At 38.9% G+C, this 18,218-nt stretch overlaps 1 protein-coding gene across 1 annotated transcript; it reads left to right on the top strand.

Moving 5' to 3' along the window:
- Positions 1-4,061: 4,061 nt before the first annotated feature.
- Positions 4,062-17,313, top strand: LOC113648025 (immunoglobulin superfamily member 3-like). The gene is given in 8 exon segments (XM_047814598.1): positions 4,062-4,203; positions 7,849-8,220; positions 8,441-8,851; positions 9,283-9,751; positions 9,947-9,987; positions 15,843-16,646; positions 16,825-17,214; positions 17,300-17,313. Coding segments are annotated over 8 exon segments (2,571 nt in total). The 5' UTR covers positions 4,062-4,133.
- The last annotated feature ends 905 nt before the right edge of the window (positions 17,314-18,218 follow it).

The raw sequence follows: 18,218 nt of genomic DNA, 5'->3' as shown, positions 1-18,218 counted from the left end.
TTCAGTGCTTATGAAATAAGTCCTAATTGGAAATTTCTATTCTTTAAGTGTGACACAATTTTATTTAAATCTCCATTAAGGATTTTCCAAGAAGGACAATTTTGTTTTTGACATGCCTATTATAAATCTGCTGTGCAAAGGAGTGGTGTAGTACTCGAAAAAAAAGTGGTATACTACTACCCCCGACCACCTCTGCCCCTGGTAACCCCCTGTTCCCTGCCACGCTGCCAAAACAAGAAAAGCAAAAACAACACACAGAAGTCAATGTTTGCATTTACATGACATTAACATTTATGCCTTTAGCAGACACTTTTATCCAAAGAAACTTACAGTGAATTTGAGTTACATACATTTTATCAGTATCTGTGTTCCCTGGGAATCGAACCCACAACCTTTGTGATGCTGAGAGAAGTATTATTAGGTTATTTATTATTATTAGTATTATTATTAATAAACTATATAATACTTTTCTACTCATGAAGTCATGAACTGAATTTAGTTTTTTTTCTTTGGGGAGACCTGTGCTGGAGTTCTAGGCTGTGCTGCTCTGACTTTGGCCTGTGCTGGAGTTCTGGGCTATGCTGCTCTGACTTTAGCCTGTGCTGGAGGTCTGGACTGTGCTGCTCTGACTTTGGCCTGTGCTGGAGGTCTGGGCTGTGCTGCTCTGACTTTGGCCTGTGCTGGAGTTCTGGGCTGTGCTGCTCTGACTTTGGCCTGTGCTGGAGGTCTGGGCTGTGCTGCTCTGACTTTGGCCTGTGCTGGAGTTCTGGGCTATGCTGCTCTGACTTTAGCCTGTGCTGGAGGTCTGGACTGTGCTGCTCTGACTTTGGCCTGTGCTGGAGGTCTGGGCTGTGCTGCTCTGACTTTGGCCTGTGCTGGAGGTCTGGGCTGTGCTGCTCTGACTTTGGCCTGTGCTGGAGGTCTGGGCTGTGCTGCTCTGACTTTGGCCTGTGCTGGACTCTGCTTCTGACTTTTCTAATAAATTGGAGAAGAACTGGCTTACACTGCTTCTCTTACTCTGGACACTATATCACAACATGTAATGATTAGAAATCAGAATTCAAATCGTCTTAAAACAATAATTGAAGACACACAGATTATGAAAATAAACAGTTTTCTGATGGCTGACAGATCAACACCCAACATATAAGACACTATGTGCTATAAAATTTCCTTTAGTTTAGTTCATTTAGTTACCTTCCAAAATAGTCAGTTAGACTGACCTTCCTCTTTTCCCTTCTTCCTCTTCCTACCATTTCTAGATGAGAAATGGTCAGAATTACACCTAAACTGTGCTTAGTTAAACTAACATGGTCAACAACATAATCTAGTTAGCTAACTAATTTATTTGACTAGGCATCTTAAAGCTAAAACAACACATGACATGTTAGCTTGACATGACTAATGTTAGCTACTTCTTTCAATGAAATGTATTTACATTTAGGAAAAGACAGACGTTTGTGAACATGAATAATCTGGTACGTAAGTCTGAATAACTTCTGTGATTTTTTTTTCTAACTCTTTTGTTGTTAGATTAACATTAACATTAATGATTGCTGTCACTTTAAGATCAAATGCACGGATTACACACGCATCAATTGTATCACAACTTTAATATATTGTGTGTATTTGACCATTTTACTGCAATAAACTTCGAAAGAGAACTCAATTCCTGACATAGACAGCAGTAACTTACTGCATACAGTATAATAATTCCCTTTAAACTAAAGCATGTAGCGATTTTCTCATTTTAATACTGAGATATAGCAAATCATGACATACAGTATATATCGGCAATTCGGCATACTGCCCAACCAAAGGACTAAAGTTTATTTTGAAGAAATGCATATTCTTATTTTAATAGGTTTAAACACAACCTCAAAACACACTTGAGTTGAGCCGAAGCCATTACATTGTAAATCACGTATATTTCCTGACTGCTTCAGCATGACACCAGCTTCTGTTGATGAAGTAAACTCCTCCCTGTAAACGCTCGGTGAAGTTGGTACAAATAAAAATGAACCAATTACAACGACGTTTTGCATTTAAAGGGGAAGAAAAAACGAGGGTAAATTATGGACGTTTTAAGCAGCAAAACAAGTGAGTATACGCTAATATTAAGCCATAGAGGTCATTATACGCAACCAGCCCTGGGGAAAAAGTAACACCACTCCGTATACGTGCGTTAGACCCCTAACGCATGTATAGTCCCTGAATTTAAAAAGACCACACGAATCACGGTGTTTATGAGAATGCTCACTTCAATACATTTTATATTAATGTCTCTATCATCCTTCTCTGTGCACTGGCAAAGTTATGAGAATGCTCAAGATGTATTTTAGCTAATTTTAGCATGGTTTTAAAAAAAGCAGATACTGTTCTTTGCATTCAGTGGAGTAAAAATACATTCGTCTGTATTTTTAGCTGTGTAGTGCAGCTTTAGGCAGTGTTATTTTACCAAAAGAGATCCTGTTGCTTAGATTAAATAGTTGCAGACGTGCAGACGCCTTGTATCTGAACTGACTGAGATCTTTGTGGTGAATTATGTTTCCAGATCCTAATCCCAGTGTTCTCACTGACCTGCTGCATTGTTATCACACTGTGAAGAACCACTAGATGGTGATATTGACAAATCTATTAGCATAAACGTTGTTTCACACGATTTTGTATCCAATGGGATTTGTTGTAGCTGCCAGATACTGTAGCTGGTTGTATTTCCTTAATAACTGTTCAAAGATTCATCTCCACCTGTAGGCAGCTAATTACAACCACAATGAAAGAAGTCTAGCTAATTATGTTGGCTTTGTAGAATCCAACATTCTGATTTCCGTTATAAACTTTTTATATTATTATTATTATTATTATTATTATTATTATTATTATTATTATTAGACAAAAATTTAGTTAAAAAATGCGTCCTAGGGCTTTCGAACCACATGCACCAAATTCGGATATGTCGTAGAAACTGGTCTGAAGTTTGTTGCTTCTATTTTTCTAAGCGATCGGAGTTCTGGCATTTCCGGTAGCTCAAAGTGGCCTTTTTTCCCATAGACTTCCATTATAAACTTTTGAGGTTTGTAACTCGGCAAGTTTTCGAGCGATTTACACCGAACTCGGACAGGTTCTTTAGGACCTTACTCCGGACGAAATTTTTATTTCGGAGTTCCGACGGAATTTTCGGTTTTCCCGTAGTCGACGATCGAACATCCCATAGACTTGAATAGGGAATTCTGAAAAGTCCTCTAAGCTCTCACATACACAATACATCCAACATTAAGAATTGCATGTACTGTTCTATGCAGTATAATAAGTAGAATCCCATAATGAATGCAGTATTGACATGAAATGTCCAAACCCTCACTTTTTGTCAAAAGTATTGGCACCCCACGGGGTATTCTGGTGACGTCACGTGTAGCCCCGCCCCCAAAAGAAGCGAAATCAAAACTTTGCACAACATGGACATGTGACATATCAAAACACTCAGCACAATGAGGGGAACTGCCCCACGGGTATTCTGGTCACGTCACGTGACGTCACGTGTAGCCCCGTCCCCAAAACAAGCGAAATCAAAAAATTTGCACAACAACAATGAGGGGAACTACCCCACGGGTATTCTGGTCACGTCACGTGACGTCACGTGAAAATTAAACATTTGCACAACATGGACATGTGACATAACAAAACACTCAGCACAATCAGGGGAACTACCTCACGGGTATTCAGATCACGTCACATGCTTATGTCCGCTCACCTCCAAAAGTATTGGCACCCTAGTGGTCCAGTAGCTTTCTCAATCTTTCTGTCCACTCGCCTCCAAAATGCACCGGTCTTTGCGAATACTTGCACCATCAAAGCCAACATCAAAGTTTGTCGCGACAAACTTTACAAATCTAGTTATAAAATGTCCTGTCCCCTATAAAACAATGTTTTGATTCTACACACGGGATCTGAATTTTTATTTAAAATTTTCAAGTATTTTTTTTTCAAAAGACGACAGGAAACACACGTTTTGTCTCATTTCCTGTTGGCCTACATCACGATTTCAGTCTGATTCATTTAGCTAAACTATGAGCACATTCTACACAGATGTGTTAATATTCTTATGGTGAAAACCTGAATTTGTGCAGTTTAAGATGTGTTTTCTTCAGCCTCAGCTGTGGCGTCTCCTCCTGATGATGAGTCTTGGAGGACTCTTTCAGACCGGTGAGATCATATCTTTAACAAATTAATGTTACCAACATTTATGTAAAAAGATAACAAGAAATATGTAAAATACATTTGAGAAACTGGGAAAATGTGCAAAAAAAAACCCCAGTTCAGTTTAAATTTAATATTTAATGTTTTATAATATTTAATATTTTATATAATGTTTTATATAAAACAAATATTTACCTTAAATGTTGACATAACAGGTTTGTACTCAGGTTAGACATGTGATCTACTTTGTTCTGCTTTCTCATGATGTATATATTTTATATATTTTATTGAGATATATTTCTCAACAGTATATACATGAAACTGAATGGCTAGTTGCAGTACAATGAACAATTATAAATGAATGAATAACTATAATTAAAAATAAATGAAAATTTAAAAAATGGACAAGGTTGTAGTAGGTACAGTATATCAAGTTTAAGTTCAACTTCATTTGTATAGCACATTTACAAACAGCCACACGGCTGACCAAAGTGCTTCACAGTGCGTTTGACATTGCACATACACTTAAGATAGTTCAAGAAACTAAAATAAGAATTATTAAAAAAAAATAATAATAACCAGTTTAAAAGAAGGTGATATAAATATAAACCATAAGATATAAACAGACATAAAACTCTGGGCAATCATGAAAATTCTAGAGAAAATAAGTGGGTCTTTAGGACTTAAAACTAGAAATGGTGGGTGCCATCCTAATCTCTAGTGGCAGGGAATTCCATAGTCTATAACCGGCCACGGAAAAGGCACGCTCTCCTCTACGCTTGAGCCATACACGAGGGATGACCAACATACTGTAGCTTGGTCAGATGAACGAAGACTTCTAATAGGAAAGTAGGGATGAAGAAGTTCAGATAAGTAGAGAGGAGCAGTATTATGGAGAGACTTATAGACAAAGAGTAAAATCTTAAAATCTATTCTCTGAGAAATCGGCAGCCAGTGTAGAGATTTGAGAATGGGAGTGATGTGTTCATGTTTGCGACAACTAGAGAGAAATCTGGCAGCAGCATTTTGAACGAGCTGTAGACGCGTAATCTGAGTTTTAGATATACCTCAATATAATGAGTGACAGTAATATAAGTGAGAGGTTATAAACGCATGAACAGCCATTTCTAAAGTCTTAGGGGTAAGAAAGTGTTTAATTTTGGAGAGAATCCGCAGTTGGTAAAAGCTAGACCCAATAACAGACGAGATGTGTTTGTTAAATTTTAAGTGCTGATCAATAAAGATGCCAAGATTCTGCACGCGTGAAGATCTAAAAACAGATAAACTCTAGGTTGATGCTTGAGGACTGAGAGTTCTCATTTGAGCTAAACATTATTACCTCAGTCTTTTCTTCATTTAAAAACAGAAAATTTTGTGCCAGCCATAATTTAACCTCTTCTAAACATTAGAGAAGAGATGAGATTGCTGAGGGATTATTTTTCCTAATTGGAAAGTAGATTTGGGTGTCATCAGCATAGAAATGAAAGGATACACATGTTTCCTGAGAATAGAGCCCAGGGGGAGCATATTTAACGAGAATAGAGAAGGAGCTAAAGCCTTGTGGAAGGCCATAGGACAGCGCGGCAGGAGCGGAGGAAAAGTTACCCAGTTTCACTATGAACTTTCTGTCAGTCAGGTATGACTGAAACCAGCTCAAAACATTTGCTTATGAACAAAATATGAACAAAAAAACTCAGGATCCTGTCTTTCATTTATATTTATCCAAAGGATTTTAAAAGAATAAATATATAAACATGTAGTTAAGCATTATATGCATGGAAAGGTTACCTAGTGTATTGAATTTATATTTGTTTGTCACTCTAAGACTTATTCAACTCTTCCTACCACTACCTCTTACTCAGTATCTAAAAAGTTCTTCTGCTTCTCTGTTTTTGGTCTATAATGTTTACCTTTACACAACAGTTAGTAAGTTTCATAACTGATTTTATATGTGTATATAAAATGAAAGCTCATAGGCCGGCTCATTCAATCACAGGAATTTAAATTTTATACATTCACTTATTAGATAGAGTTTCTATATAAAAATAATAACCTATACTTATAATAATGTACAGTATGTGATTAAAAAAGAAAGTATTTTGTATATTTTATGTAAAGGGTTTACATCTCCCTAGACCAGGAGCCACAAGTGGCCCTTTCATCCCTCTGCTGCGGCGCCTTGTAGATTTGGAAAATAAATATTTAATTTATATTTATTTTATTTTAGTTATTTAATTTTTTTAAAAAAAAGTAATTCTAAATTTTAAGATTATGATGCTCTTGTAAAATTAAAATAAACCGTTTTTCATTTTTTTTGTCGCTCAAAATATGCACCATAACTGCCGACTTGCGAAATCCGACACACAGAAGCAGACGCATTTTTGGTTTGCTGCAGCCGGGAAGTTAAAATTTTGATGTCATGCAGGGCGTTCAAGTGTCACACATTGAGAGTGACAGTCACGCATTTGGGTCTTTTGTCACGCTCTCCCGCCACACATCGTATTTCTCACGCAGAAAAACTTTTTGACTATTTATCATATATTTAATACGCCGGAGTGCCCAAAATGTATCTCTATGGAACCGGGCAGGAATGACACGCGTCTCAGTTCTTAGTCGAGCCTGACACTTATCGGCCAATCAAAAAAATAGGCTACACAATAGCCAATCCGAAAATAGCACTATTGGTATTTTATACCAATATTCATTTTATTGAAAGTAACCTTCAACCCAGCGTCTTTTTTGTTAAAGTTAGTTCAAACTGTTCAAAATATTTTTGTTTGCTTGCAGAAATAAAATTACGTTTACTCGGTAGCAGTTCATTGATTTCATAAATGCAGCACACTACAGTTTTTCCTATACTTTCCATAAAGGTAAAAATCAATATATACAGTGTTATCTTCATTTTAGATGTCAAATGGGTTTTGTGGCTCCCTGTGTTTTTCTGTGGGAAACGGGTCCAAATGACTCTTTGAGTGTTTAAGGTTGCTGACCCCTGCCCTAGACACTCAGGTCTAAATCTTTGCATCTTTTTGTATAAAGAAAATTAAGTTAATGAGTGTTAATTGTAGCAATATTGGTATGTTGGTATTGTTAGTATTCTGCTAGTTACTAAGTTAAAAAGATTGTGCTGTGATTTCTGAAAACACTGTAAGCGAGTCTGAAAGAACATAATATGTATTAACTGGTCAGGTGACATGAACAGTCATGCTCTCAGAAAGCCACATAATTTTGCATAAAAGATTATTTCTGTATGAAATAGTTCCAAATTCCAGTCAAGTTTCAGATGGTGAGCATACAAACTGGCCAAAGCTGAACACATATGAAAAAGAGGCCATGATGCTTCTAATCACTGTACGGTGAAATAGGCTAGAGAAAGAGGAGAAGCTTGTCATCAGAAGAAAAGCACTTATGAATAGTAAGAGGAAACAGATTCCTCTTGAAATCAGGCTACACTAGTTAACCGTTTCACAAAACTACGTGTTTGGGCTTCACATTGCTTTACTTTGGATAGTGAACCTGAATCACAAAACTAGCTTACACAGGATACTTAATGGATATTAAAAATTCATAAAAAACATAACTCATTTCAACCAATTAAACATAGTTTTAGTCAGAACAATTTATAAGACAATGCTTGTTTTTCTCATACAGATGTTTGTGACGGGCAGCATTTGGTAGAGATGCAGGAGGGTCCATTGTACCGTGTGAAAGGATTTCCAATGTCTATCTCCTGTCTCGTTAGTGGCCTTAAACATTCCTCCAAGATTCAAGATTTTGCTTTTTCAATCATTCAGCCAAAGGTTCAAATCCAAATTATTAGCACTTTTGACCAATCTTATGCTTATGCAATGTACTCTAAAAGAGTGCGGGAGAAAAATATTGTGATTGAAAGGCAGTCAGAGACTTCAGTTATTTTCCACATTAAGTCTCTGGAAGCAGACGATTCTGGAGAATATGAATGTTACACTCCAAATAGAGATGGGGTGTATTTCGGAACCTACAACGCAAAAACAACAGTGAATGGTAACTAGCTTTATTGTTCTCTTTTCAATCTTCCATGTGATTTGTAATTTGATCATTTTTGGATAAATGTTATGAATGATAATGTGTCTGATATTGTTTCATGGTCTTATATTTTCTCTGCATGTGTAAACAACATGTTAAGGCTCATTTGTTCTGTCCTAGTGCGACACTAGTCAGATAATATGTATAACCAAGTGCGATTAATTCTAACGTCCCACAGTGATTGAGGATACTCTGGTGGCATCATACTCTGGACTTGCATCTCTTAGCGTCTTTGTAGGTGAATCCATTCAGCTTGAATGCCATGTCTCCAGTCAGACCTTTCAACACACTCATCTGTCTGTTACCTGGTATCTGCGTGGTAGCACTGACACTCGACCCATCATCAGTTTGGATCGAGATTTAACTGTAAGGCCTGGAGCAGAGTATGAGCACAGATACCATTCTGGGTTCATAACTATGGAGAAGATAGAAGACACCACTTACAGACTCAAGATAACTCAGGTACAGCCGTCTGACAGTGGTGAGATCTACTGCCAGGCTGAGGAGTGGATCCAGGACCCAGATCGCTCTTGGGTGAGGATTTGCCACAGGAATTCTACAGGCTCAAACATAGAGGTCAAAACTCTAGGTATGTCAGGATCCAGCCCGGACTTTGGCCATGTGCATTTGTTTATGTTCTGTGTTCATGTGTTATGTTTATTCCTCCCTGCCTCTGCTCTCCTGTTCCTGATATGTCTAATTGTTTTGTAAATTTAACCATGCCGCGTTGCCTATGGCGGCGCAGAATCTTCGTCTCGTGTCAAGTCTTGTCATGTCTTTGTTCCTGTTTTGTGTTTTTTCAGTTAATAAATCCAGTTTATGTTTATGCTATCCTGCATTTGGGTCTGTTTTTACCTCACATCGCTGACAATGAAACAGGATACTTTCACTGTGTGGATGAACTTGACACTGTATGGTACTTTTACGGTGCTTGTATTATGCTAACTACGATCCTGTAAAATGGCAAATCAGAAATTGGGATTTTATATGGCTATTCTTTCTGTATTTTCTGTGTTTCAGATACAGCTCATGAAGAGGGATCTTTTGGTACCCAAATTCAGGTTCTAAATGGGGCCCTTGAGGAAGGAGACATGATGGAGATCCACTGCAGATTAGAGGCTCAGAATCTACCTGGATATTTGTTCTCCATGACTTGGCTGAGAAACAACATGATTGTAGCTCAAATTGATCACAATGGTGTGCAGACTGTAGATGATGCCTACATGAAAAGAGAGAAAGATGGTGAACTGAGAACTGTGAAGAAGAAAAATACAATCTTCATTCTCACTATCCAACCAGTCAGGGTAGAAGATCAAGGCATCTATCAGTGTAAAGCTGAACAAGTAGGGAAGTTAGAGACTGTGCCATTCGAAAGAAAAAGCCAGCTATCTCATACAGAAACTGTGCACATCAGAACCAAAGGTAACACTGTTTATTATTATTCTAACATAAAACTGGATGTACTGATTTTTAAGGAATATTACAAACAACAAACCTAAATAAGTACACAGAAAGGATTAAACTCTAGGTAAATATATGAACTGGATACTTTCACTGTGTGGGTGAACTTGACACTGTATGGTACTTTTACTGTGCTTGTATTATTCTAACTACAATCCTGTAAAATGGCAAATCAGAAATTCGGATTTTATATTGTAATTTTCCTGTATTTTCTGTGTTTCAGATACAGCTCAGATGCAGATTTGTCTCCCACTGTTGCACTAGGTTGCACACAATGCACTTTATGTGGTTATTACTTAAGTCCTTAGCTCTGTGTTGTTTTGTGCAACTTTGTCATTTTATGTAGGACCAAGGTTCTGGAGAAACATTGTCTCATTTCACTGCGTACTGCATTAGCTATATATGATTGAAATGACAATAAAAGCTTCTTGACTCGATTTGACTTGTTTTTTTCTTTACCCTGTTTACCTCTGTATATAGTAATACAGCATCTCTTTGGTTTAGAATTTACACAGTTTGAGCTTGACTGATTACAATGTCCATTTTGTTAGACCCCTTACGCATGTAAAGTCCATGAATTTAAAAAGACCACACGAATCATATGTTGTTTATGAGAATGCTCACTAATGAGCTTCAATACATTTTGTGTTAATGTCTCTATCATCCTTCTTTGTGCACTGGCAAAGTAATGAGAATGCTCAAGATGTATTTTAGCTATTTTTAGCATGGTTTTAAAAAAGCAGATACTGTTCTTTGCATTCGGTGGAGTAAAAATACATTCATCTGTATTTTTAGCTGTGTATTGCAGCCTCAGGCAGTGATATTTTACCAAAAGAGACCCTGATGCTTAGATTAAATAGTTGCAGACGTGCAGACGTCTTAATAACTGTTCAAAGATTAATTTCCACCTGTAGACAGCTGATTACAACCACAATGAAAGAAGTCTAGCTAATTATGTTGGCTTTGTAGAATCCAACATTCTGATTTCTGTTATAAACTTTTTTAAAATTATTATTATTATTATTATTATTATTATTATTATTATTATTATTATTATAATTATTAGACAAAAATTTATTTAAAAAATGCGTCCTAGGGCTTATTATTCAATGTCCTATCTCCTATAAAACAATGTTTTGATTCTACACACAGGATCTGAATTTTTATTTTCAATTTTTAAGAATTTCTTCAAAAGACGACAGGAAACCCACGTCTTGTCTCATTCCCTGTTCAGATCATATCTATAACAAATTAATGTTACCAACATTTATGTAAAAAATGAACATGAAATATGTAAAATACATTTGAGAAACTGGAAAAAAAAGTTCAGTTTAAATTTAATACATACATTTTTTATATAACACAAATATTTACCTTAAAATGTTGACATAACAGGTTTGTACTCAGGTTAGACATGTGATCTACTTTTCTCTCCTTTCTCATGCTGTATATACTTTATATATTATATTGAGATATATTTCTCAACAGTATTGTCAGGACTCAGCCCGGACTTTGGCCACGTGCATGTGTTTACGTTCCTCGTCACGTGTCTGCCCCGCCTTCGTCTGCTCCTCCCTGTCTTCACACCTGTTTCCTATTGTGATTAACCTGTCTATTTAACTGTGCCACGTTGCCTTGTACAGCGCGGAACTGTTGTCTTGTCCTGTCTCTAGTCCATGGCATGTTTCGTGTTTTCTCTGTTATTAAACCCTGTTTATTTTGCTATCCTGCGTTTATATATATGTTTGTGTGTATATATATATATATATATATATATATATATATATATATATATATATATATATATATATATATATATGTGTGTATTTTGCTATCCTGCGCTATATATGTTTTTATCGCGCATTTGTGACAGAAGATTCCGCCACACTAGGACCCAGCAGGATAGCTGTATCCTGGACCGGCCGATTGGGAGTATTATTTTTTTTTCTTATTTGATTTTTTTTTTCTCCTGGACTTCGCGGGTTTGGTGACATCGGCCCGCATTTTTGAGGGACGCCGCTCCGCATCCGGTTTCTCCGGGGGGGGGGGCGCCACCTCACTTCCTGGTTGTGGGCCATGTCACCAGCCCGAGTTTTTTGTTTTGTTTTTTCGGTGTCTTGTGACATCGCCCCGCATTTGTCCAGTGCGGTCGTCGCTTCACATTTGGTTTCGCCCCACTTCCTGTCTGCGGGAGGTGTTGCAGGCCCATGTTTTGCCCCATGGATTTTTTCTGTTCTTTGGAGGACTCCCCCCCTTCCTGGTGTTCTGGACTCTTGTAGGGAGTTGCACTCGGCCTTCAGCTCTGTTGTGGACGGCGCCTTGTGCCTTGCTCCCTCCACCTGCCTTCGCCGTGGTCCGTGCCATGTTTCGTGTTTCCTCTGTTATTAAACCCTGTTTATTTTGCTATCCTGCGTTTGGTTCCGTTTTTATCCCACGTTCATGACAAGTGTATACATGAATAATGAGAGGAAACTGAATGGCTAGTTGCAGTACAATGGACAATTATATGAATGAATAACTAAAAATAAATGAAAATAAAAAAATGGACAAGGTCGTAGTAGGTATATGAACAAAAACTCAGGATCCTGTCTTTCATTTATATTTGTCCAAAGGATTTTAAAAGAATAAATATGTAAACATGTAGTTAAGAATTATATGCATGGAAAGGTTACCGTGTATTGAATTTATATTTGTTTTTCACTCAAAGAATTAGTCAACTCTTCCTACCACTTACTTATTATCTAAAAAGTTCTTCTGCTTCTCTGTTTTTGGTCTATATTGTTAACCTTTACACAACAGTTAGTAAGTTTCATGACTGATTTTATACGTGTATATGTCAGTTATGCGGGGAATAAAAACGGACCCAACTGCAGGATAGCTCAAATAAACGGGGATTTATTAACAAAACAAAACACGAAAACAGGACAAAGACAAAGCAGACAAAGCAAAGCAGACTGTGTTGTCCGAAGTAAAATTCTTCACAAAGCATCAGAAAAAGTTTGTAAAGCTAAAAACCTTTTGACTACCCGAACCGAGTTGGGCTGAGGTCATTCCCTGAACACACTAGTCTTAACAGGGTTCATACTCAGTCCTTCATGTGATACAACAACACCCAAGAAGGAGATAGTGCTGACATGACTTCTCTAGCTTGACGTATATGCCATTCTGAAGAAGAAGAATTCTTTTAGAGAGCTGCTGAAGATTCAAATGCCATCAAGGTAGACCAATGCATAATGGTTCAGTTGCAGAGGGCCTCAGTAATAAAATGCTGGAAGACTGCAGGGATGTTCATTATACCAAAAGGCATCAGAAGATTCTCATAATGCCCTGAGGGTGTGATGAATGTGGTCATTCATTCAGCCCCTGCTTTGAGGTGACCCTAGTTGGTTCACCTCAAAGCAGGTATAGTCAGAGAAGACATTGGCCCACTGCAGATGGGCAAAGGCAGAGTTCCTTAAGGACAGGGGTGATTTAAGGCTTCCAACTGTAAGAAATAAAAAATGTAAGAAAATAAGACAATGAGGGTGGTGGTCCTTGATCCTTGATGTCCTGCTGCCGCTCCCATACTAATGATTTAATCAAGTTTTATTCATTTGGAGTTCTAAACGTATTACCTTACGATACTTAAACCTTTTTAGGAATAAGCTCTTTTCAATGTGTATCTTGGAGTGGAATCTGGGTGCATTTATCTGTCATTTATTACACATCCTTCTTCTTTAAAATAACATGCCTGTGTCAGCTGGCAATGTAGATGCATGAATATGCATGAATATGTCCATGAGATAAAGCCGATGTATTAATAGGAAAATAGACCTTTGCACCTAGAAGCAGGTTAATAGCACAGTCAAAGGGCCTTATGCTTGGAAAAGACATCTTGGAGGTCCCAGTGATTCTATGGAACACCTGACAGCTACAAACGTTCCTTTATAGTTGGGAGGATGTGAGCACCTCTGAGGCAGCTTGTGTGGCATTGGGACCGCCACACAGTGATTGAACCTGAACTATATGCCACAGTTCAAAGGTTAATAGTGTAATTAGCTCCCAAGCGGGCACCCTGGTGCATCCGGAGGAGGAATGAGATTAGACCCCTCCCACCAGATCACCCAAAAGTGCTTCATAGTGCAACAATGAATGAATCAACAGTGGGATTGTCTTGCAGGGGATGCTGCCACACTGCTGTAGCCCATGCCAAAGCATTACCTGTTAGTAAGGCAATCATATATGCTATCTTATACCTCTCTAAAGGGAACTGGGAGGGCTGCATATCAAATACAAGGGAGCATTGTAGAATGAATGGTTTGAACCCTCTGGTTGGGTGGCAAACATGTCCCAACACCTGAGGGGTTCACGGGCTCTGGTGACTGGATTTGGGTCTTTCCCCCGAGACAGTTCCCCTGGGGCTGCAATAGAGACCGGATCTGCCCCAGTCATACTGAGATATCTTGGACTTCAGTGAACAAGGTTGCCAAGGCCTGTTCATGTTTACCGATAGCTGTGGCTTGACCAGCTGCAACCTGCCCTATTTGCTCGAGACTTGCGGGCATATTGTCATGGGAGGTCTTGGTACAGATTAGTAAGCAGAGCCTGTTATCCGATTGGATAGAGAGGTGAGAAACAGTGGACAGGAAGCCGGATCAGTAGTCTGGGGCAGACAAGAAAGAATGCCATTAGCCAAGCAATCACCTCAATAAACAATAATAACGGTAGATATTGGAATAATGGCTAGAGTCCGTTGTGAACCAAAATCAAAACGAACTGCCCACTAGGCTACTGATTCACAGAGGCATCAACATGATGGGTGAACAGAAGTGGCTCAACAGAGTGTTCTGTCCCACACTCTTGGTGGGGAAAACTCTTGGCCTGAATCACAATAAAACCTCTCTAACCCTATGCTAGGGAAAAAATTACGTGGATCAGGAAGATTACCTTTAAAGGCAAATTACCTCTCAAAGAAATTACCTGTCACAGATTAGATCCAACATTTTTCACACCAACCGAAAAAACCCTGGGGTTTAAATAGCGGCATGCACAGGTGACACGTGTCAGTGCTGATTATATCTATAGGATACGTCCCCACAGATTTGCCTGAGAAGGCACCTGCCACATTACATGTTTCTTCGCATATAAAATGTGTTTCTTTGTAATACAATTTAAAATAATATAATTAAAATATTGATTTCAGTGCTTATCATTATCGTTTCTGTTTCTTTTTTTTAACTTGCCTAGTTTTCCTTCCTTTTTTTCATAGTCCTTTTTACACTTGCTATGCCAAGTTTGTGATTGCCAGCATGGGCTTTGGCTGTTAAATATGTTGCCAAAACCTGCATCTTTTCAAGCTGACACATTTTTTAGCAATGTTAAATGACATTTGATGGAAGGGTTCTAAGGGAAAAACAGTCAAAGTTCCTGTGTGTTTGTATGTGAAGTGTATTGTAACTGGTGTCCTGGACTGCCTAGCATTAATAATAGAAATTGATGACAGATTGCTTGTTAAATTGACCTCTAATACCTTCCCTGGTTAGGCTCAGAGTTGCTTAATGATTTATTATTTGTGTAGACTTTTTGATATCTTTTTTTGTATTGACATCTGTTTAATCTTTTATTTATTTTTTTCAGAAAGTGATTTTAGCATGGATAAATCTAATGTTCAGCTGAAGGCCACAGAAGGCGAACAGGTGAAACTCAGCTGCTCCCTGGGGCCTGGTGTACTTGACCATGTTCATACGTTACTCTCTGAGATGGTTCTTCCAACAAGATCAGAGTTCCTCCATAATTAAGCTACTCACCTACAGCCATGATGGGCATCTTATGTTCCAAGTATCTGATCCAGACCTTCAACATAGACTTTATTTCTCCAGACCCACTTTTAGTGTCTTTCATCTGTCCATCTTGAATTCTATCCCATCTGACAGTGGAAGTTATTATTGTGAAGTAGATCAGTATGAGTATGATTGCAAAAGCAAATGGGAAAGTAAAGCGAGCGACAAATCCTGGTTTTCCAATGTCACTGTACATTCTATAGGTAAGTTCTTTCCTTCTGCTTTTATATGTAATAATATCTGTAGAAAGTGATTGAAGATATAATAAATAACGGACAATTTTTGACTTTCATTCATCAGAGAGCAAGCTGCATGTACACAAATCCAGTCGCTTTCTCAACGTTACTGATATTCAGACCGGCTTCATGGTGGAGTGTTAGATCGGCTCACGTTCTAGCGAGAAGTCTGTGCTTGAAGTGATCTGGTCCAGGAGGCAGAGAGACAACCAGCCTCTGGATATTTTCACTGCAAGTCGAGATGGAACTCTACACAGCACGATCCTTGATAGAACTCTGGTGTATGACCGGCCCAGTACCACTCGCTACACACTCACTGTACCCGATGTTGATCCCGCTGATAATGGCCAGTACCAGTGTCAGGTTATAGAATGGATACAGACAGCTGATAACACCTGGAGGAAGGTGGCTGAAGAGAAATCAGGAGAACTTTCTATCAATGTATTCGGGATCAAATCAAGTGAAAGTTCTTTCACTTTGGAGACGTCTGCCACACATCTGAACACCATGGAGGGAGAGCAGTTGGATCTTAGTTGTTCTATTAATTCTGAAATAATGGACGCCACCTATCATTACAGTCTTACTTGGTTTGTGGAGAGGCAGGACTCCAGTGTTAGCACTTCTTTACTAAGCTATACCTATAATGGCCTTCTACAGTATCAGTCAGAGAACCAGCAGCTCAGTGGCAGGCTATTGTTTTCCAGGCCCACAGCCAAACAATTTCAGCTCAGTATTTTGAACTTGGATCCATCTGATAGCGGTAACTACCAATGCAGTGTTGAACAGTACCAGCTTAACTGTGAAGGCAGGTGGGAAAAGAAGGGATCTCCGCAATTGGTTACAACTAAGGTCAATGTGCAAAAAATAGGTAAAGTATGGCTTATCTTTTATTTTTAATTCTAGAACCATGCAAGATTTTTCTCAGACTGTACATATTTATTCACACATTAACTTTGGATCATTTTTAACTAAAATTTTTAACTAATAATTTTCTGCTTTTGTCCAAAAATAGTAATTTTGCTTAATGATTTGCTTCCACTTAACAGAGAGCAAGCTGCATGTACACAAATCCAGTCACTTGCTCAATGTTACCGATATTCAGACCGGCTTCATGGTAGAATGTGAGATCCGCTCCCGTTCTAGCGAGAAGTCTGTGTTTGAAGTGACCTGGTTGAGGAGGCAGAGTGAAGAGAAGCCTCTGACCATTTTCACTGCAAGACGAGATGGAACTCTACATAGCACAATCCTTGATAGAACTCTGGTGTATGACCGGCCCAGTACCACTCGCTACACACTCACTGTACCCAATGTTGGTCCCGCTGATAATGGCCAGTACCAGTGTCAGGTTGTAGAATGGCTACAGACAGCTGCTAACATCTGGAAGAAGATGGCTGAAGACAAATCAGGAGAAATTTCTGTCAGTGTCCCTGATAAAGGTAATTTGCAAACTTTAAACATTCTAATATCTTTTATAGTCTGTTTTTATATACTGAATATGCTCATATATCTTAAATATCTCAGAAAACCCCTTATGAGAAAAGTTAAATCAAGGTCCGTGACGTTGCCCGGTAAGGCGCAACCGGGGCCCCGCCCTGGAGCCAGGCCCGTGGTTGGGGCTCACATGCGAGCGCCTGGTGGCCGGGTCTTGCCCCACAGGGCCCGGCCGGGCTCAGCCCGAAAGAGCGACATGGGGCCGATCTCCTGTGGGCCCACCACCTGCAGGAGAAACCGTAAGGGGCCGGTGCAATGTGGATTGGGTGGCAGTCGAAGGTGGGGGCCTCGGCGAGCCGATCCCCAGACACGGAATCTGGCACTAGGGACATGGAATGTCACCTCGCTGGGGGGGAAGGAGCCTGAGCTGGTGCGGGAGGTTGAGAGATACCGACTAGATATAGTTGGGCTCACCTCCACACACAGCTTGGGCTCTGGAATCCAACTCCTTGAGAGAGGCTGGACTCTCTACTACTCTGGAGTGTCCCATGGTGAGAGGTGGCGGGCTGGTGTTCAATTCAATTCAATTCAAGTTTATTTGTATAGCGCTTTTTACAATAGACATTGTCTCAAAGCAGCTTTACAGAACATAAACATAGAGCAGAAGGTAAACATAATTAATGATAAAGGAAATAACGAATAATAAAAGAAATAATAATTAACAGAATAAAAATTCTAGATTATTATTAGATATATAGTTCACAATGTGTATGTATTTATTCCCCTATGAGCAAGTCTGAGGTGACTCAGGCAGCAGTGGCAAGGAAAAACTCCCTTAAATTGGTAAAGGAAGAAACCTTGAGAGGAACCGGACTCAAGGGGGAACCCATCCTCATATGGGTGACACTGGGGGTGTGATTGTAATGTACAGTCAGTTAAATGTTGTATTGGTGTAAGGATCATGGACTTCGGATCTCCTTAGTATCACAGAGTCTAACTGGAGATGTCT

This window comes from Tachysurus fulvidraco, chromosome 6 (assembly GCF_022655615.1).
Source record: "Tachysurus fulvidraco isolate hzauxx_2018 chromosome 6, HZAU_PFXX_2.0, whole genome shotgun sequence".
Classification (NCBI taxonomy): Eukaryota; Metazoa; Chordata; class Actinopteri; order Siluriformes; family Bagridae; genus Tachysurus; species Tachysurus fulvidraco.
This window is presented reverse-complemented; position numbering and strand designations above follow the sequence as displayed.